We start from the raw sequence: 22,708 nt of genomic DNA, 5'->3' as shown, positions 1-22,708 counted from the left end.
GGGCGCTGGGAACATCTGTAAGTGGAAACGTTGGGACATCTGTGCCGAACACCGCAGTAAAAATTATTCAAATTTTTGTTTGTCATTTATTCCGTCTCTTTTGTAGTGTTATAATTTTTGTCTCGGTTGTACCGACAATTTTATTCACTTCAATATAGACTCTATCTGGCCAAGTGGCACAACAGCATAAGGATACAAGTTTAATTCCCATTTGGCGGTTGATCAACGTGTTAGTTCTTCATCTATCAGTAAAACGATGACCACTTTTTTGGGGAAGTAATATACGCGTGGCGTCATCGGCACGGCTAGACATCTGCAGTGGAAAAAGAGCAACCCGGCTGGCGCGTGTCCTGAGCCGCTCCCGGGCTGGCTCGGCACAGCCCCGGCGCGGCTCGGATGTATCAGTGGAATAAGAGGTGCTAAGAGGGCACACATGTGGTGAGATGTTAACTACCTCGCCTGGTATACAAGAAGTCGTTGGTTCGAGCCCGACCCTGACGCCCGCGGTATATTTGGAGTTTACATGTGGTCGCGTATATTTTTCTCCGAGCCCTCCAATTTGTTCCCCTCACATTTATAGAATCGACGTACGTTTCAGAGTATTTGGCCACTATAAAATGTCCACGTGATGATAAGCCACTTCCGTCAAGCTATCATTTTGTGGCCAGGTTGCTTCCAAAAAAGAGCTACATAGCTCAGTTGGGGCCTTGCCCTGGCAAAATAAAAAAAAATTAACACAGTTGTAGGTGGCCCTTACCTTCATGTCGAGCATCTCGTAGATGACGAGCGCGTAGTTGTAGAAGAGGCGGGTGCCGCGGATAACGGTGAGGTTCGGGAACAGGTGCTTGAGGCTCTCCAGGCCATTGACGCGGAAGAGCACCAGGTACTCGGTGATCATGGTGAGCTTGGGGAAACTGAGGCCGGTGAAGTCCTCCACCTTGGTGTTGAAGATGAGCAGGATCTGGAGGTAGCCGTCGATGACCGTGCAGTTCTCCAGCTGCGCCATGGAAGCGATGTCGTTGCGCACATCCGTGCTCAGGCAGACTGCGTCACGACGTCAACAACGAAACGCGCACACACGCCGTCGCCATTATCAGCAAAGCAACGGCATTGCGAGTGTTTCATTCCGAGCAGCAGGGTTTCCACAAAGATCCGAGAGGACGTGAGAGACGGCCGTGCGTGTGGACAGTTGAGAGTAACGCAAGGTGGGTGAGTGTTGCTTATATTAGAGAGAGGAGAATTTGTTCTGACGGCATGTCCTGTACCGATTTATATATAACAAAAAAAAAGGCATTACGCTGAAACACACATCCTAGGGCACATTAACATAACTCATTATCTCAACGAGGGTTGAAAGGGTTCAAGAGGAATTTGGAGGCGTAAAGAGGACAGTCTTCACCACTTTTGTTACCGTAGCCACAATTCACCGATGGCCACATGTTTGGCACAAGCTCCCAGGAACAATAAAATCCACAAAAAAATCAACTCAGGGTGGTTTGGCTATAGGCTCAGCCTACAGATTGTTTTAATGAGTGAACATACCTTGCTATGACTTGTAATACAAGGCTGACCTTGAATGACCATTAGTCCTGCCCAGTTTCAGCATTTGTATATTTACCAGGAGTAAGTTATTGTCCATAGAAAGCCATGCTTATGTGCATTAACCTGCAACTGATGCTGCAAAAAGACAACACCTCATCTCCAAAAATATGTAAAGTTGTGAAATTAACAAGGAATATAAAACGTTAAAACGACGCAGTGTTATTTTGAATTGTTTTCAACAGAGCAGAAAGTTTTTCCCATCGGATTTCAGATAGCCGACGTTTCGCACCACCTGCTTGCAGCTTCTTCAGGAACTGAAATGGTTAAATTCACCTCCCGAAAAGGTTTCCAGCACGTGGGATGAAACGTCAGGACACCGCGTCAAACAACTTGCGGAAACAACCCGAACAAAGACTTGGTGAGGAGTGGACCCAGAACCGGTTCATATTTAATCCTCGTCACTGATGTTAGTCATGGCCAGGAATCGAACTTAGGTCACCAGTACGCTAATCAGTGCACCACCCCTCTACTTCGCAAAGACTGACACTGCAATGATAAACATTTCGTTACTTTACAAAGACAAAGATCCCCCGTATAGCCTGAACAGACTGTTGGGGCAAGTGATATTAGCGAGCACCTACGAAGGCCAAAACACTTTACAAACACACACACACACGCAGACACATTGCACGTGACCAGCTAATTATATTATATTTTACATCCTCCAAACGGGAGAAAAAAAAATGTGTTTGACAAGAATATCAATCCTAATGCTGATCACCAAATAACAAGGCTAAGCGAGGCGGCAACGGCACGTCCAAATTGAAACTTAACTGGCCGAAACATCCAGTTTAGCTCAGCTGTGCGCAAGTCAAAAGAAGATGAATATTAATGCTTAAGTACAATAATGCAAGTAAGTGGCCTGCACAGAGCGCCCCTCTCGAATGTAACACGATATTTGATTCAGAAAAGCAGGTTTAAGAAATTTCCTTTAGCTCTTAGATCTCACCCGACTCGCATACACCAACCCACATCAACACTGCACAATGCATGATTGATGCATTACACAAGGGAGAATAAACACACATTGCTGGTACTGTACGTACAAGCAAATGGGTATAAATAAATAAGGTATGGCATGGGACTGCTAATTTTAGCAGCCTTTACATATTTTTGTTATGCCCGTCCCACGTGCGTGTTTTGGCCAACGTTTTGCTTTAACGCGAAGGATACACGGTGGGAGGGGAGGGGCCCTCTCATCGATTTATTGGGTGGCTGACAATCGTCGGAATAACCCTGACTCTCACCTAGCCACTGTCCACAAGCTTGAGTCACAGCGGTGTGTAACCCAGACGGGGGGGGGGGGGGGGCAAACACACAATGCTGCTGCGGGGAGTTTATTACTACGGGGCTGAGCCAGATTACAGCAAAATACTCAGGGCCCCCCCCCCGCCACCCGCCCCCCTCTTGGCGACAGCGTCTTGAGGCCTTTCCCTGGACGGAGCTCACTTGTGACGTTGGCAGGCGTGACCAAAAAAAAAATGTCTGGCTCGTTGGTCAAAATAAAAAAAAAGAGGCGGGCGAAACATTTGACGGCGGCGAGATGACGGCGCGTATCATGTCGCCATCCTCGCATGGCATGAATGTGTCATTTTAAATCAGCACAATCGTGTTCATACCGGCGGAAAACCCACTTAGGAGAGCGTAGAACACGCATTATACAGTTGGGGGGGGTTTTTTCGTCGTTACTGCAAAGGAAACAAAGTCCGTTCTAAATTGATTCTGAAACATAAACGCAAGCACCTTGGCATTAGGAAGCTCACACTTGAAAGGGTTTTGTACGTGGCCAAGTACAGCCCTTTTGTCAACATACTTATGGATGAGGGCCCTCCCTATCCAATGTGGGTCGCGAGGGTTTATTTGACCATACTTCACCACACTAGCCAGTGCAGGTTAGTACGGGCAGGGAGCATAGATATGGAAGCGTAGAAGTACTATACAACAATGGGGTTTGCTGCACTGGCTTCTGCTACCCACAATGTAGGCCCGCAAGCCTTTAGAACTGTTTATTTTGTTGTCCTTCCCCGGCACTTCTGATTAGCAAGGTTGGCTATTTACGGTGCAAAAGAAATTCAACATACATAGATACATAGAGGCCCTGTGAAAACCCTTATAAGGTGGACACCAATCTGGGCACTATCCAGGCTCAAACCTGCTTGGCTTCCCTAGGTCTGATATCGGGCGAATTGTGCGTGATGTGGTCACAAGCGACCCACAGCGCAGTCGGCATTTATTTATTAAGTGATATTTATTTACTTAAGTTATTTATTTTACACAAACGGCCTTCTTCGAATTGCGGTCACAGTTGTATGCGCTGGATGCACTGCGAGTCTAGGGCATGTCTCTAAAACGCAATTAACCTTTTAGGCACAGTAACCATGGTAAAATATATACACACACACCAATTATTGGAATAAATATAAGCTGTAAAAACAATGGCAGATCTTCTGGGGTTAGCTTAAAGCATTTGCTATCCTCCTCCACCAAAGACCACGGAAAGACCTACAACAAAATGATCACCAATTTAAATACAAACAACATCCTAAGTCAGGCCAATACTAGGCCAAGTAAACAACCAATTTACTATTTTCTCAGAAACTGCTCCGAGCTGAGAGATACTGCCGTTAAAAAAAAGAGTTTCGACCATATAATCTCTCAGTTTTTCTTACTTCACCAATTTTTTTCGCAGAACATTGCAATCCACAAAGGACTGTGTGTCCTATCCCTTGAAAACGGATACAAAAACAAACATTTCCTGTACCTGCAAACCATGCAAAAATCTCCCGTGCACTGGGCTCCAGACAAGTGAAACATTCAGTAAACACACACACACAAGACAAAGATCTACCGTCCAGGCTTCATAGGCTGTTGCAGCGAGGGCTGTTAGCGAGCATATATTAAAGACCGACACACGACACATGCGGCGGTGATATGGCCACCTTTGTCTGCCCGGTGTTGAGGCTGAGTCCACCTAGGAGAAGCCCAAAACAGGTTGAAATATCACTCACTACTGCACGAGAATAAAACTTTGTTAGCGTAGTTCGTACTGCAATGGGCTAGGAGCAGCATCACCACTCCTCATACATACATACACACAAAAATAAAAAGACAAATATCCCCCTTCTAGCCTTAACATTATTTTGGGGCAAGTGCTGTTAGAGAGCACCTATGAAGGCTGGTATGGCGCACGAAGGGGTGGGAGCCAACACCGCGCCCAACCACATTGACTCCCTGCTGCTGATGTTTACACGCCACACTAGGTACTCATTTAAGGCTAAATCGACCTCGAGGAGACCCAGGACCGGCTCAATTATTCGGCCACTGTTGTTGATCGTGAGCGGCAATCGGGGGTTCATCGCGCAGTGTGCCAACCACAACACTACCGCTCCCCACACGTGCGGTGCACAAGCACGCACGAGCGATTTATGCAACAAAACAAAAGCGGAAAATGACAGCGTTTGGCACACACGATTTTTGCGGACTCGTTCCTCTCAGGACGCTGGGTCGCCGAGGGGCAAAGAAATTTGGGTCTTCTTGGTTCTTTCGATAAAGTCACGTAGAAGGGAAATAATAAAATAATAATAATAAAACATAATAAAATACAATTCTCACGACGTTTCGGCCACAACGCAAGCAGCCGTCCTCAGGTGAAGAACAGGGCTGTCTTTCCGACAGTTGTGGCCGAAACGTCGTGAAAATTTTATTTTATTATGTTTTATTTTTATTATTTTATTGTTTCCCTTCTACGTGACTTTACCGAAAGAACCAAGAAGATGAATCCCTGCAGTCACGAAAGCTTTAAATCGAAATTTGGGTCATCGCTCCCACAAGGTGCATTAGGGTAAGAGCCCAACACACACAAGTGCTGAGTGCACTGCTCCCACAGCTCTTGCGCTACAGGGCCTTCCCAGAGGGTGGAGTGCCTTCCAGCTAACAAGCGCAGCTATTCCTCTAAAGCACACCTTCAATTTGCTCTTCTTGTTGTTCATTTGCATCTTCTGCCTTGTCGAATATTCTTTTCCTGCTCCTAGCCCGGTCCCGGGCCTCCCCTCAAATGAGTATCTGGTGCGATGTCTAAGAATTGCCACTCAGGAGACAAAGGCGGCCGGGCGTGGTGCTGGCCACCCACCCCCTCGTGTGCTGTGCCGGCCTTCATAGGTGCTCACTAACAGCACTTGCCCCGACAGTCTGCTCAGGCTATATGGGGGATCGTTCTCTTTGTGCGCAAACGGCGCTCCCACATACACATGGGTCGGGCGTAAAAAAGAAAAAAAAATTACCGTCATCATCATCTATTGTCAATCCAACTGCTGGATGAAGTAATCGCCAAGCTGCTGCCATCTCTCACGATTCGGGGGGGAAACCGGTTATTATCATCATCATGAGAATGGGTAAAACCCATTTTTATGATGATGATGATAAAGCTCTACCTGGGTCTCAAACCAACAGTTAAAACAGCAGAAATACGCATCACAAAAAAAACACGGAAAGTATATTAGGGGTGGCCAGTGTGGCACAGTGGTTCAGGTAGAAACACTATCAAAACCCAGCCGCCCGAGTTCCATTCCTGGCACACGGCTAGCATCAGTGGCAAGCAACGGCAACCAATCTCCGCCAGGCCAGGATGGTCTAACCCAAAAAAAACCTCTATTATGGGTGATATTGGTCGCGAAAGCCTACGTGTTAAACTGAGGATGGTGAAGTATGGTCAACTAACACATGATGGACACGACATAAGGAGCCTTGACCCAGCAATATATTTCCAAAGAGCCGTAAGTAATTATTATATGGAGGCTATACAGTATTTCCCAAGCACTTATCATTCATGGCATAGTCTAATCGAGCAACCAAGAAAGAAATATATACATACGTGTAACGAGCAAGGAAAAATAAAGTTGAAAACAGGAGTAGTGTTTGGGAAAACAGTCCCAAAAGGAAGACAAAACACGAGTACGATTGTACATCGTTAAAAAATATATAATCACCGCAAAAACAACCTCTTTTGGCCAGACGTACCAACCCCCCTCCCCACACACCACTGACAAAAACACGTGCATGACCACACACGTACAAAAAGCGCTCAGGTTTTTGTTTTTGTCCCCTGGTTTCCATGCAGCGGTTAGTTCTATAAACAAAAGGAATTCCTGAAAATCTTAAAGAGCTGCCCCCGCTGCAATCCCCTTAAACAGTACACGGACGTGCAAAAGCTGGGGGTCAGGTTATGCTGTCAAACTAAAGTGCATAACAAAGGGGTTGTTTTTGGGTTAGATCTCGTAAGTAGAAATGTGTCGTTCAACCCGCCCGCCGCCACCCGACGCAGCAAACAACAAGTAAAGGTTGGTCCACGTACACAAAACGTGGCAATTAGTTACTATTTTTCGATTTAAAGCTTTCGTGACTGCAGGGATTCACCTTCTTGGTTTCTTTCGGTAAAGTCACGTAGAAGGGAAATAATGAAATAATAAAAATAAAACATAATAAAATAAAATTCTCACGACGTTTCGGCCACAACACAAGCAGCCGTCCTGAGGTGAAGACAGAGCTGTCTGAAAGATAATTTTATTTTATTATGTTTTTTTATTGTATTATTTCCCTTCTACGTGACTTTACCGAAAGAACCAAGAAGATGAATTAGTTACTACTTTAGCCCACCGGTGTTAGTTGGTTAACGACACAGACATTCTTATTATGAATATAATATTGGTCGCGAAAGCCTACGGGGTCAAACTAAAGTACAGTAGACATACTGACATTCCCCGCCACAAAACGAGAAAAAAAGTCATTCCTGTCAAACCCTCAAGAAGTTTCAGAACGACGATGGTCATGTAATGGCAACTAATAAGTAAAACTTAAAAGTGGACCGACAATGGCGTTGGCATTAAAAGTTCAACTAGAAATAAAGCAATTCTTATGGAACTGCAGCGCTGCATTGAGGATAAAAAATGTGGTGGTCACTGAAATGTACAGAATCTCTACGTTATTAAAACCTTGGCTGTCTGAAAACCAGGGCAAGGGCGTCATATTGTTTTGTAACTTTTGTTTCATCGCCGTGATCACCTACAGTAGTAACCCATACGGTATTTACAATCCATGTTTAAAAATCCAAACCAACTTCACGTGACTTTGAAAACTTGCTACCAATGCGCGCGCACACACACCCCCATGTCCCCCTTCATTCGGAACAACAATGACCTTGGCAGACAACTTGCCTTGTGACATTGTACATAAACACGTAAAACATGTAAACAAATAACTTGACGCCTGCCGACTGGCCCACAACAGAAAACTTTTAGTAATTCTGGTGGCAGAAAACCAATGGATCTGGCCCCTGTTCCAATACGGCATGTCACGAAAACTTGAAGCAAAGGAAATAAAACTCCCGTATGGGCAAAAAATATAAGATGTCATCTTTCAATCTGTTGAATCAGCCCTGCTTCTCTTTCTCTCTCTCGTGTGGCAGCGTTTATCCAAAACGTTCAAGAGTTGGGTTTTTTGGGGGGACGATGTTTTTGTTGTTGCTGTGACAAGAACTTTGTCGCGACTCTAACGTGTCTCATCGAGAAAAGTAGTAAAGGGAATAGCAAGATTTTTCCCAAACGAGCCGGAGACATTTTCTCTGGACGCCGCACACAGGGAGGGCACAACTTTGTTGGGGGGGGGGCGAGAAAAAACCCGAAGCAGGAAGAAAGAAAATGTGGACAACGATGAGTTTCGGTGGTCGATCGTAACAAGACACACACAATACACAACTCGTGATGAGCGATAGCTGAACCCGCTCTGACCGGCTTTGACGTGACACGGCTTGCGGATGGGAGCCTTCCTTCATCGAGCAGTGGATTGATAAAGCGCTGTTACAACACCATCATATATATATCTTGATAAAGACTGTGGGTATGGTACGCAAACAATACCATTACTGTGTATACAGAGTGTGTGTGTCCTTATGCAACTCGGAAGCAGGCGACAAACATCGCGGGCAGCGAAACACAAGTTGTTTATCGTGATTGTACGAACGCAAGTTATTTTACTTAAGGTGGGGAAAAACAACTGGTTACCTTACGAATTATTAAGATTTTAATTTACGGCACTTTCATAGTTTATGATGAGCTGCAACACACGCGTTTCGTTGCTAGTCCCCCCCACTAAATACGCGGTACAACGGAGCCGTTTTAAACTCGATTTTAATTTAACTACAGTGGCCCTTTTCTTTTGTAATGTACACAAACTCTGGTTCAAATCTGCGACTTTCATTTGTGTTCTTGAACAGTCCGTACGGGTCCTCCCTTGATCGAAAAACAGGTCTGGAGTTTCAACAAGCTTACTGAAAATACTTTGGCAACAGGCAAAAAAAAAAGAATCTCTGCTACCTTGCGTTCGCTAAAGCTTGTGAACTCCACAATTGTAAATAAAAATACAAACTTGGCAGGTCATTGGTGCAGTGGGTATAAGCGAGCAATGGGTGTTTGCGTTGTTTCTTCTTCTTTTTGAGCAAGCCCACACGATAGGGCTTTCATTAAAGACTCGTGAGAACTTTAACACGGGTTCCAGGCTCCTCATTTCTGACCCTGGTGGTCGTGTTTAGCAATGACTTGTGCGACCACCACTGAGAAGTGGGGGTCTCCATCATATTTTTCACATGAGATCCCCATTAGGGTGGCATCCGGAATCCAAATTAATAGTTTTAAAATGTCTGTGTAACTTAAAACGACTGCAGACATCAGATAAATGATCGCAAGTGTACGCCTAATGTCGGCTAAGTTACAAATCCAACAAAGCAAGTTGCTCTTTATGTTTTTTTAAGAACTGTATTTATCGTTTCTCACTATTCGACCAGAAGCGTTCACAATCAGTGTAACATGTTTCAGCAACTGCCTTAGTAATGTGTAGCATTTAACAATGAACGTAGCATTAGAGGCGTTGTTATTATTATTGTTGCGCGCCGTTCTGAAAGTACATTTCAGTGTGGTCATGACTTTCATAACAAGTGTGCATTTCCACGAAAGATAAATCACTCCGATATACGACTTGCGTATCGCGTGACATAATCATTATACGTCCTAAACTTGTGTCAATTAAAAAGTACAGGGCTATTTCACAAAGTACAAACAAGTGCCGTTGATATCGTTAGCACAGATATTTTTTTTTCGTCTTGTGGAAACGGAAAAGAAACATCCATTGTGGAGATCATAGTCTCTGAGATCATTGGGAACACATCACACATGAACAGCATTAGTCGCCCAGCTGTCTGCTGCACATTACATTTCGTGGCAGTCGAAGGGGGGCACCAGAAAGTTAGCTTAACACGCAGGCTTTCGCGACAAATATTATTCATAATACAGGTTTTTGGGTCAGATCGCGTTATTTATAAATGTGTCGTAACCCCCCACCACCCGACACGGCCAAACAGTAAAAAATGTGTCACGTTTTTCAAATAAACTAAATAATTCACTTCTTTTAGCCCACCGGTGTGTTGAAGAGAGAATCAACAGCATTTAAAAATTTGAGTACGACGTTTCGCTGGTAATTTTTACACATTTACACAGTTTTTACTGTTTGGCCGTGTCGGGTGGTGGAGGGTTACGACACATTTATAAATAACGCGATCTGACCCAAAAACCTATATTATGAAGAAACTTAGCTGATAACCTCCTCCTTCATCCTCGTCCTGGAACGCGAGACTTTTAAAACGTGGAAAGTGTATTATTTGTTTTTTAGTAGCAACTTATTTGGCCAAGCGATCGTCAATGCACGCAACGGAACTTCGCTCAAAACAATCACGAAACAAAGACGGTCGATAAATCTGACCTCCCCTCGTTTTGAAGCTACAAAGACAAAGATCCACCGTGTAGCCTGTAACAGACTGCTGGGGCAAGTGCTGTTAGCGAGCAGCACCTATGAAGGCCGGCACGGCACACGAGGGGGTAGGTGGCCAGCACCACGCCCGGCCGCCTTTGTCTCCCCACTGACGATGTTAGCACCGCACCAGGTACTCATTCGAGGCCGAGACTACCTAGGGGAGGTCCATGATCGGTTCAGATAATCGTCACCGGTGTTGGCCGTGAGCGGGAATCGAACTCAGGTTGCCGGGTTCGTAGCGCAGCGCGCTAACCACGACACCACCGCTCCCCACACACAACAACATCCATCACGAAAACCTGCCACACGTCAACGCCGAATGGTGCGGGAGCATCATGACCAAATTTCCACGTGGTTCTTTACACAATTCTGGGTTCATTTATGTTATCATCACCAGCAAATGCCCTGTCGGATGAACGCATCTCTCCAAACCGTCCTATCATTTTGTTTTATACCTATATATATGCGTTTTAACAACTGCTACAATCGGCTTTTTAGGCTTCCATGAAAATATAAAACACGTGCATTGCGGGGTGTGAGTGCACTCCATAAATCAAATGCTCGCGAACGACGGTCACGAATTATTACGACTTTCAAAACGTGGGGGGGGGGGGGCACCGCGTTTGTATCATGAACACGACGGAGTCCCCTGTTAGTGAAGTCCACGCAATCTGTGAAGTCCACGCAATCTGTGAAGTCCACGCAATCTGTGAAGTCCACGCAATCTGTGAAGTCCACGCAATTTGATCAACGTTTCAAAGTCACGAATGACACACGTGTGTGTGTCTAGACGCCTTCCATTTGCAGCCTGGATGATGCTCAACCTCAACACCGTAACCCCCATGCACTTGGCACTGGATGTACCGTGAAATTTGCAATTTCTCTATGCGCAAACGTCGTGATATGACCACAATACAACTATGTAATTCATCTACTAAAGCATCCGGTGTTGTACATCTATTTGCAGGTAGTACGTGTACTGGACTATACTTGCCACACTACCAAGTGCTGTACAGATTTTTAATGCACTGCACGTATTAAAATGCTGCATAAGTGATATACACATTGTGATTAATCAGCAGTGATGTATATATACACACACACTACTGGACGGCAGTAACCGGCACAGAAACATGGAATCGCCACCACTCAAGACACCCAAGATGATTGATGTTCATAATAACAACACCGTCGATACCAACAAATCCCTTTACAGTATTTATCCAGACCCACCACCCAACCCAAGACACATTTTCAGGAGGATCCTGCCATGATCCGAAACGTTTGACCACTTACCACTCACATTTGCCACGGGGGTTAAAGAGTAACGATGACTTTTAAGCCACACACGGGCAAGAGAGCAATTTGCCGTAATAACCAACAACCTAAACGACCATTTCGTGTCATTGATTGCAACCTTATTGCTGCAATAACAACACCACCAGCAGCAGCAACAACAACAGGACAGGGCCCAACCAACAACAACAACAACCACCACTACCACTAAAGTTTTCCTACCAACTAAACCCCTGGGACGTGTGTGGTTAAAGAGCTTTATAGCTCATCGGATTCCTCCAGTATAATCGCATGCGTACGTGTCTTGCGAAAATCTGTATCCAGCACCAATTAATTAATGTTTGCCTACAAACAAGAGCACATTATTCGAAAGGCCACGGATGCAACGATCGGGGATGTGGATAGGGTTGGTTAGCTGAGTGGTGGGGGGCATTTTCTGTCTATTCGAACGACACATGTGGGGGGGCCCCCCCTATTAGCCCTCTTTCCCAGCGGTGGAAACTATGAGCGTCTCCGTTAATCATCTATGGAATGTCCCTGCCCTGCCCCCACAACAAGAGGGGGGCCCCCACGTGAAGAGTGACCCCGAGAGAGAGAGAGAGAAAGGAGGGAGGAGGAGGCGGTTGGTGGTGATGGTGGTGGTGGGGAGGAGGAAGAAGCCAAAAAAATAACAAAAAAATATTACGAGAAAAAAAGAGACGGGGAGAGAGGCTGGCTGGGGAGCGTAGCAGCAGCAGCAATAACAACGATGCAAGTGACACGCGTTTGGGGAAACCACGGCACAAGAGGGAAAAGCAGAGCGGGTGAATGGGGAACAACAACAACAACAACCAAAAATTTACATCGGCACGTGTGCGTGTGAGTGGGCGAAACGCGAAATAAAAATTTGCTGTCGATCGGATGTTTTTTTTAATTATTATAATAATAACAAACATACGCTGTGAATACATAATTGACGACGAGAATAACGCAAATCGCAAGAACAACTTACTTTTGGCGGAGGCGAGGCTTGACGTGGCCACGCAACACAAACACAGCAGCAGCAGCCGCCGTCGTGAACACAGCGGAGACTCCATGCCGCGTCTTGCCGCCTCCTCCTCCTCCTCTCCCGTCTCCCTCCTCTCGCTCGCCTCCCTCTTCACCAAAGCAGATCTTTGCCTGTTTTTCTTCTTGTATCGTCTCCCGTATCTCCACCTCCTCCTCCTCTCTTCTCTCTCTCCTTCGTCCTCTCTCCTCGTCCGTCGATCGCCACCGCCACCACCTCCACACGCGGTGTCCTATCGGCCAGCCGTTGTTGTTGTTGTTGTCGCCTCCACGACTAAACCACACACCACCACCACCAAACACACAGCACAACACTTCCCTTCTCCTCTCTCCTGCTCTTCCCCCCCCTCCCACCACCACAACCCTCCTTCTCGACGCACAACAACAACCACCAACCAAACACTCCTTAACGCCACCACCCACCACCCATCTCGCCACCCCACCTAAACCAAGCCACCCTTACTCGCCCCCAGCGATTTTTCTTTTGATCGAGGTCAGTGCGATTGGTCGGTGGTGGTTGTTGTTGTTGTTGCTGGTGGTGTTGTTGTTGTAGCCGCGTCTTGGCGGAGAGCCGGGGGCTCGTGTCTGTCTGGCTGTCTGTCTTGTCTGTCTGGGTGGCTGCTGAGCTGGGTCTGTGTTGTCTGGCTTGATGAGGTTGGGGGTTGGGTTGGGGCTGAGCTGGGTGGTGGCTTCACGTGAAACGAGGATGGAAGGAGGAGGAGGGAGGGAGGGGGGAAGGAGGAGGAGGAGGCTGTGAACGGCGAATGAACCAGCGGATGGGGCAGGCGCCCAATGAATTGCTAATGTGGATTACGAGACGGCTCCTAGGCCCTCCCTCCCACCCCACTCTGCCACTATCTTCACCCCGTACGCGCAATTTTTTGAGTGTCTCGATTTATAAATTTACTAAAAATTAGGAAAAAATTAAAAATTGCAAAATTTAATTGGGGGAAAAAAAAATCTGTGTATACAGTATGGGGTGGGTTTTTTTCAAGTAGCAGAAGTAGTCGTTTTTTTAATAAGCTGATGTACTTTACAGGCACATGGAAATGTTCAAAATAAAAAAGACAATTGTTAAAAAGGGTTAAAAAATACAGATATCGAGATATAAAATAACGGAATAAGGGTGAATTTTATCAAATGTTCTCACGATTTTGGGGAGACGTTCTGCATGAGCCAAAATAATGATGCGAAGTTGTCGCATATAGGTCTGGCCCCAAATATTGAGTTCTTTGGAGAGCCCAGAGCAATATGCTCATTGCATCCTTAATTCCCGAAATTAATAATAAATAAATAAACTATTCTATTAAAAAAAATATTTCAAAATATTCTGCCATAAGTATGAAATGTGCGATTGCAATGTATTTTTAATTACCTAAATAAATAAAATCAATGCGTTTACATTTTTGTTTTAATATATTCTGCCTTGTTTTTTTTCAAAGCGTCATCACCGTATTTTTTTTTATTAAAGACTTACTTAATAAAAAAAAATTGTGTTAATTTTCGTTCTATTTTCATGTACCTTATTCTCGTACAAGACATCAAGGTTTTGCGAAACACGTTTGTTTTGTGTTTCGAATGCCTTCGTTATTAAAGTAAATTGCCATAAAGCGGTGCTTTCCACAACAAGAACGGGGAAAACACCCTCGCTGTTTTATTTATATCTCTCTGTTACAAAATATAATAAAATAAAAATCGCCGCAGCTACATGCAAAGTGTTCACGTGAATAAATCGGCCTTTTTAACCCATCCCCAAATTGCCCTTATTAAAAAAATATCACCTTCAAAATTAAATCAAAATATGGGATATAGTTTGGGGGGGGGCGGGGGATATCCCAACCCGAAATTTTTTTACACATATAATAAAAACATGTTTTAAGTCAAATCGGAAAACGCTAAAATTACAACCCAAAACAACATTATTTTTGGGGGGAGGGAAAATTAAATAAATATAGCGAAATAAACAATGACCCTCCCCCCCAAACGAAGCAGTCAGTCGGTAGCTGCCGATTGTAAACAACACGGGCAGACGCAGGTTAAACACACAGACACACGCGTAATGTAAATGCACACATCACATCATACACCACGTCCCCAATTAACGTAAGCACTACGATCACAGCACACGTTGAAATAAATAGAGAGACCGGACCTACGTGTTTATAAACTCTGCACGTTGCGGCCGAACGAACAACAACAACAACATCCCTCTCGCTCCACACACACACACCCAGACAACAACACACACACACCACCACCATCATCACTACCAACCAGCCCCGCCGCAGAGGCACACACACACAGACACGCAACCAATTAGGGTAATGATAACAATGATGATGGTTCGTGGTGGTGCTGCTGATGAAGATGATGATGATGACGACCGGCAGCGGTGGTGATGATGATGCTGATGCTGAATATCACTAACCCCTCGGAAAAACAAAACCGCGGGTCCTGCAATCCAGAGATTAAATTTCGAGCGAATAACCAAAAAATAATAATAATCCCTACCACAACAAGGCGGAATCAAGACGAAAACCTGCGGCACGTTTGTCGTAAACAACAATACCCTGGCGGCCTCCGATTGGCCAAGCGGGCCGAGAAGAAGAAGACGGAATGGGGTGGGGGTGGTGAAGAACCGGCAAAACCCCGACACGGACTTCGTAGTAGCGAAGATCCGGAGCGAAATTCGCGGCCACCGGGCTTCATGGCGGCTGCTTCAGTGCGGTGGTGGTGATGGTGTGGGCTGGAAGCGAAATCCGGGATGGATCGCTGGTTGGCGGTCCGGATTGGATGAAAACAAAACACCTAAAATCGCAGGCAAACTCAGACGGGTTTGGAAACACAGCATTCGTTTTCTTGGTTTTTTCGGTAAAGTCACGTAGAAGGGAAATCATAAAATAATAAAAATAAAACATAATAAAATAAAATTCTGACGACGTTTCGGCCACAACACAAGCAGCCGTCCTCAGGCGAAGACAGCCGAAATAACCAAGAAGATGAAACCCTGCAGTCACGAAAGCTTTAAATCGAAATTTTACAGCGACCGTTGCTGTGGTTGTGGGATTCAGACTGTGAGTTGTGTGGAATTCTGCAGGTTATTTGAAGAAAAATAAAGCTTTCAAGATTTTGCGAAGTTTTCACTGAATCTCAACTCCCGTTTTTCCAGTAGTGTCCTTGCTTTGAGGTGTTTGGACAATACAATACCATAATTGTCTGTTAAGCGCCATGTGGGAAAGCATTGAACTACAGTACATATTTAAAAACGTGCACTTCAAGTATTTGGCTCCTAAATTTCGATTTAAAGCTTTCGTGACTGCAGGGATTCATCTTCTTGGTTCTTTCTAAATATACGCTGCCAAACATGGTGGTGCCCATTCAGACGCTATCTTTCCAACAGACCTGTTCTCCACCTGAGGACGGCTGCTTGCGTTGTGGCGGAAACGTCGTGAGAATTATTTTATTATGTTTTATTTTTATTATTTTATTATTTCCCTTCTACGTGACTTTACCGAAAGAACCAAGAAGATATTTGGCTCCTGTTATAAATTTCTACATGATAAGCCCGTTCGTTGAGCTACCATTTGTAGCCAGGTCGCTTCTGAAGAAGAGCTACATAGCTCTGTGGGGCCTTACCTTGCCAAAATAAAATACAATTTCGATTTAAAGCTTTCGTGACTGCAGGGATTCATCTTCTTGGTTGTTTCGGTAAAGTCACGTAGAAGGGAAATAATAAAATAATAACAATTAAACATTATAAAATTCTCAGAGAAAACATAATAAAATAAAATTCTCAGAGAAAATTCTCAGAGAATTTTAATTTATTATGTTTTATTTGTATTATTTTATTATTTCCCTTCTACGTGACTTTACCGAAAGAACCAAGAAGAAAAATAAAATTAGTGAATAGTTTTGGTTGGGAAGTGAAAAAGTTGACACTCAACACTGCCACGTACTGGTCTCATCTCGCACTCCATCCCTACAACGCGCCTCTCAAGGTGTGGTGCTCAAACACCCATCCACCTTAATTCTAGATTTGAAGCTTTCGTGACTGCAAGGATTCATATTCTTAGGTTTTTTCAGTAAAGTCACGTAGGTAAAAAAATAAAATTAATAAAAGTAAAATAAAATAAAAATAACGACGTTTCGAAGGCAACACAAGCTTCCGTCTTCAGGTGGAACCGTCACAGCACGACAGCTGTATCGATAGCTGTATCGTGCTGTGACGGTTCCACCTGAAGACGGAAGCTTGTGTTGCCTCCGAAACGTCGTGATTTTTATTTTTATTTTACTTTTATTAATTTTAATTTTTTACCTACGTGACTTTACCGAAAAAACTTAAGAATACCCATCCACCTACTAACCAGGCCCTCTATTCCTGCTACGACACTGAGTTTTGATGAGACCTGACGCGTTTCGGGTGGGTGTTGTCCTACGTCATATAGGGTCAACACTGACCTTACATGAAATTTAGGAAACGGGATTCATTATTTTACGTCACGTGAAATACAGCCTGTGATGGCATCATCTTAGACACATTTTAAAATACAAAACTTTAAACAATTACCCTGCGAGATATTTTGATAGATGGTCTTGTAAATTTGTAATAAGCACACCGGAGGGCCCAAACAATTGTGAAGTATCAGAACACTGCGCTACGAACCAGATAACCCAAGTTTGATTCCAGGCCACGGATAACTTCGACAGAGAGTGGTATCTGAACTGGTCCTGCCCCTTCACCAACCTGCACTGACCAGCGTGGTGAAGTATGGTTAAAAAAAACAACCAACTTCCATTACCGGCCACGGCACGGAGACAACTTTCGTCCAGCAGTGGATTAGCAAACGATCCATACACGAATTGTATTTATTTTAAAGACACTCGAGTTACTTGTTTGTGTACAACTTGTCACTGGGTATCGGTGTCTTCGTTCTTCCTGTTGTATTTGTTTTAGGAATGAAGCAGATGAGCGAATGATACTATAAATAAGCCAAAAACACGTTCACAGCCTCTCATACGATATGATGACGATTGTGGGGACAGGGCGGAGGGTACAGACATAACTCTTGGTCCTCTGACTCACGAGGCCTCATCCTCTTATTTGAGCTTTACTTTAAATAATTGATGAGATTTTTACAATGTTTTCTCATACAGCCCCACCCCCTTTATTTTCTCAGTTTACAGGCCAATCGGGGGTTACTCTCATGTCATGTCATTGTGCACCCAGAGTGTCTCTGTGTGTGTGTGTGGCTTTACATTTGAAAGAATTCGGAGGTATCCGGGTGAGTCCAGAGTGCTCAGATGGCGCCGCTGATATGCTGGGTTCCAACACAGGCTTCAGCCGTTCTCAAACGTAGTGAGTTGATGGTCTCAGCCTGGACACAAATGACGACACACATAAAATAAAAATCGCATGAAATTTGGCTCTGAATTAAAATTACCAAACATGCACATCTGAGAAATGAGCATTTTTTTTGGATATCGTGCGACGAGAAGTTGAGAAAGTGGTGCCCCCTACTGTGCGGAACAGTGATAACGTAATATGATCTTGGAAGTAGATCTGAGATATCCGCTTCCGTGGGCTGTTCTCTTCACACACAAACGGTTGCACTGTTCTGCGAAAGATTAAAATGTCTACTTTGTGTCACGATGCGACCCAGGTGGCAAGTTCAGGATACAATGGCGAAGAATATAAAATACATTTGGAAGGATTTCCACGTTGTGAAGTTCTGGCTGGGTCGTATGCAGTGCCGGATGACCCTAGTAGCAAAAGTAGCTACACATGCTACGGGCCCCGCACTTTCAAGGGCCCCGCGCTGAATGTTTTCAAGCTATCAATTCCGGTTCAGTGATTCTGCACTTGCCCTATTACTATGGAGCTATACCGCCTTCAACTTTAATGAACGACTGGGTGTTTAAGGTTAGCGATTTGTCGTATTATCTGGCTGTATAGCAAATGAAAAAATACAATTACTTTACTATAAAAGTAAAAAATGTGTGTTTTTATATTTATGTTTTTTTTATTTAGGGCCCCTTTATAACTTATGCTACAGGCCCCGCACTAGCTTGATCCGGCACTGGTCGTATGGGTTTGGTGGAGGACAACATAGCTCTGAGAAAACCACTAGAGCTCTGTGGGAGTGTAACGGATGTGAAAAAGTTCCCCTTCAGTGGGATGGTGCAGTGGGATTTATTTGAACAGCCTGGAACAATTTGGTCTTTTGAGCAAAGCTGACGAGTTGACAGCTGGGTAGCTCCTGTTTGGTTCACCTTAAAAAAAAACACACACGCACGTTGATCTGCAATTTCATAGTATTTCACATGGTTAATTGTAATGTATGGATGTATGTTGAACGTCTTTCGTCAACGGATGTAGCCAACCGTGTTAATCAGAGGTGCGGGGGGATGAAATGATAAACACAAAAAACTGTTCTAAAGAAATTAGTTTTCATATTCTTGGTTCTTTCTGTAAAGTCACGTAGAAGGGAAATAATAAAACTAAAATAAATGTAAATATTTTTTCTTATTTAAAATAATTTGTAATATTTTATTATTTCCCTTCTACGTGACTTTACCGAAAGAACCAAGAATATGAATCCCTGCAGTCACGAAAGTTTTTAATCGAAAATTCGTTTTCAATTAAACCTTTGGCGGGACCCCGGGGTCCTATAAGCCCTCGGCTCTCGTAGAAACATTATATTATAATGTAAACAAAAACTTTGCTCTTTTTCACCAATGGGTTTGAAGGATGATGGCAAGTGTTGTCTTGTAAAACTACGACTTTAAAACTGAAAACTACTTACCTGCAGTACCTCTATTTAAATACACTATCGAAAAAATAATTTACACCCCTCTGTCAATCATCGTGTTTCTCAGTGTGGATTTGTTAACACACTTTGTAAACAGTACATACAATAGTACGCGTTTTCAATGCACTGTTCATATTGCAACAACCGTTTATACCAATGTTACTCTGCAGAGTAGTGGGTGGCCGCTCCTCTTATCCGCATTGATACGAGCGGTATGTGGGGACTATGGCTTAACCGCAAAAAAAACCTATCTGCACAGACGGATACGGACAAGAGAAGTATGAATTATCAAACAGGAGCAATTAACGGTGCAACGCATCTCATCTGTTAAATATCTGCAGGTAATAAATAGGATTGTCATCGATTGATCCTGGCTGCAGACATTGGTAGGTCACAAATAATAATGAAGATAAGAGAGCAGTTTCACCGTATTATGCATCCCGTTATGACAAATAAAGTACTTAAGTCGTGTAGGCAGTTTGAGCAGCTTTGGATAAGACTCATGATCCTGCCCATACCCGAGCATGGAGTGCATTCGCTGGTTCAGCTCCTCTGCGCATTCGTCCTCGCTGCTGCGCTTGGACACGACGTGAGAACAGAACTATCCGCGCCACGTGGGTCACGGCGTTTATGTGCGCGGTGGGACGGAGTCGCCAAAAATAAATTCATTAATTTAGATTTTTGACTTCCGTTTATTCGGGACCCCGGGGTCACGCCATAAGGTCAAATGTCGATAACAGTAATGTACTACATACGATAATGGAGCCATGTTGTCAGCAGAGATCATTGCAGCGGAATTCATTATTGTACTGTACCGTGCTCCAACGTCTATGCTCCCCGCCTTCACCAACCCGCAGTGACCAACGTGGTGAAATATGGTCAAATAAACCCAACAAGCTGCAACGGCGTGGAGAGAGAGCCTCATCCAGCAGTGGATTGGTTGTGAAACTGGTTGTGCGTGTGCTGTCCCATAGTTCCGATTTAAATTCGGCCCCTAAACGTGTTTTGGAAAAATATATATATATAGAGGAAAGTAAAAATTGTACGCAAGTCTATCAGAGTAAAAATCCATTAGTACATGATGTACTTCCTGAAACATCCCCTATTAATACAAATTAAATGATTTCTCTTTTAGCGAGCCCGCCTGTGGCATCTGTTATGGGTGCTGTTACAAAGTGACCGTGATTCGTACGTTTTGAACACTTGGGAAGCAAAAAACAAATCGAGCATTTATTTGTTTCATTACCCGTGGGGCACTCGGGATTCTTTAAAATGTTTTTGTATCACACCGCTCTGATGGTGTGAGGTCACCGTGCTCTTCGGGATGATGACGCCCGATATAGCCTTTCCGCATTACATAACCGGGCTCTCAGAGGCAAGGCACAGTGCAACGTGCATCGGTCTATCCAGGGATTAAGAGACAAATTGTGTACGGCGCACGAACTGGCGAGGAGAGGCAACAATGAAGACAACACCGAGCGGTCGGTCTGACCCCTTGCACGGAGGTGGGGTCAAGTGCTCCCAACAAAGATCCCCCGTATAGCCTGTAACAGACTATTGGGGCAAGTGCTGTTAGCGAGCACCTACGAAGGCCACAACGGCACACGAGGGGGTGGGTGGACCAGTACCACGCCCGACCGCCTTTGTCTCACCAGTGGCGATATTCTTACGCAACGCACCAGCTACTCATTTGAGGCTGAGTCGACCTAGTGGAGGGGCCCAGCACCGGTTCAGATAATCGTCACTGGTGTTGGCCGGGAAACGAACCCGGCTCGCTGGGTTCCTAGTGCAGCGCGCTCACCGCTACACTCACCGCTACACTACCGCTGTACACATGCACACACAATATACGCGCACACACATGCACACACACATGTACACACAAATGCACACACACATGCACACACACATGCACACATACACACACACTCCTCCGTTTCCATGGTTACCGTGTTCCCTACACGGGCGCTTAAAATCCTACTCGAGCTCACTTTGCCAGGGCAAACATTTGGGCTTTTCCAGCTTCTGCGTCTATGTTGTTTGTCTCGGCATATAAAAATTGCGGTCTTATCATCATTGTCACTTTATCAAATCAAAAAGGATCCCGTGCAACCTGCACCTGGGGGGAGTGAAATGATTCAATTCAACAATCCCCTTGGAGGGCTAAATATATTTTTGTGCATTTATACTTGAAGTGATTTTCACATGAGCGTAACATCTTGCATAACCTTGAATGTGTTGATATTTAAAAATAGATGCATTTTTTTTCTCACCCCTACCAGATGTCAGACCTGTCAGAATGTGCCATTTCTGTCATGTATATCGAAGTGACATATCAAACTTGCTGGAAAGCTAAACCTCGAATCTACACAATTTTAACTGAATATTTACCCTGACGGTGGCTTTCACACAAACACACAGCAGCAACAACAGCAACAACAACAAACACTTAATTCTAGATTTGAAGCTTTCGTGACTGCAAGGATTCATACTCTTAGGTTTTTTTTTCCGGTAAAGTCACGTAGGTAAAAATAAAAATAATAAATAAAAATAATAAACATAATAATAGTAGAAGTAAAATAATAAATCACGACGTTTCGAAGGCACAGCAAAATAACAGTTATTTTGCTGTGCCCTTTTTTACACCTGATGAAGGAAGCTTGTGTTGCCTCCGAAACATCGTGATTTATTATTTTATTTCTACTATTATTATTTTTATTATTTTTATTATTTATTTCTATTTTTACCTACGTGACTTTACCGGAAAAATAACTAAGAGTAACAACAAACACATTATTAAACGGCGAGTCTGGTGGAATAGTTTTACATTCAGGGGCTATCGCACGGAACGAAGCCGGCTGGAGTTTACATTATTTACGTGCGGGCAGCAGATGGACATTCGGGGGTGGGGGGGGAGACACACGGGAGCCCTGAGGGTGCCCTATTAACCGGTGTGTCCCACCCATGTGCCTCTTATTTCACAGATTTGGTGGGGGGTGGGAGGTGGAGGCGATGGATGGGGTTAAGCATCTGGATACGAAAGCCACGAACAACCCCACTGAAAAGGGAGCGATGGCACTTTTCTCTCGTCGACCATCGAA

The 22,708-nt window shown here is 44.4% G+C and overlaps 1 protein-coding gene across 2 annotated transcripts in view; it reads right to left on the bottom strand.

The window, feature by feature from the left end:
- LOC144949309 (insulin-like growth factor 1 receptor) overlaps positions 1–15,437 on the bottom strand; it is a 116,681-nt gene extending 101,244 nt beyond the window's left edge. The window contains exons 1-3 of one of the 2 annotated variants that reach the window (XM_078879264.1): positions 15,310–15,437; positions 12,746–13,072; positions 758–1,044 (exon numbers count right to left, since the gene is read on the bottom strand). In XM_078879264.1, coding sequence (XP_078735390.1) covers positions 758–1,044; positions 12,746–12,830 — 372 coding nt within the window. In that variant the 5' untranslated portion in view covers positions 12,831–13,072; positions 15,310–15,437. Of the gene's footprint in view, positions 1–757; positions 1,045–12,745; positions 13,126–15,309 lie in introns of those variants that run through there. The other variant, XM_078879263.1, reaches the window with a different exon arrangement.
- Between the last annotated feature and the right edge of the window lie 7,271 nt (positions 15,438–22,708).

The sequence above is a fragment of the Lampetra fluviatilis genome, chromosome 53, assembly GCF_964198595.1.
Source record: "Lampetra fluviatilis chromosome 53, kcLamFluv1.1, whole genome shotgun sequence".
Classification (NCBI taxonomy): domain Eukaryota; kingdom Metazoa; phylum Chordata; class Hyperoartia; order Petromyzontiformes; family Petromyzontidae; genus Lampetra; species Lampetra fluviatilis.
The sequence above is the reverse complement of the archived record's forward strand: the minus strand, read 5'-3'. Positions and strand labels throughout refer to the sequence as shown.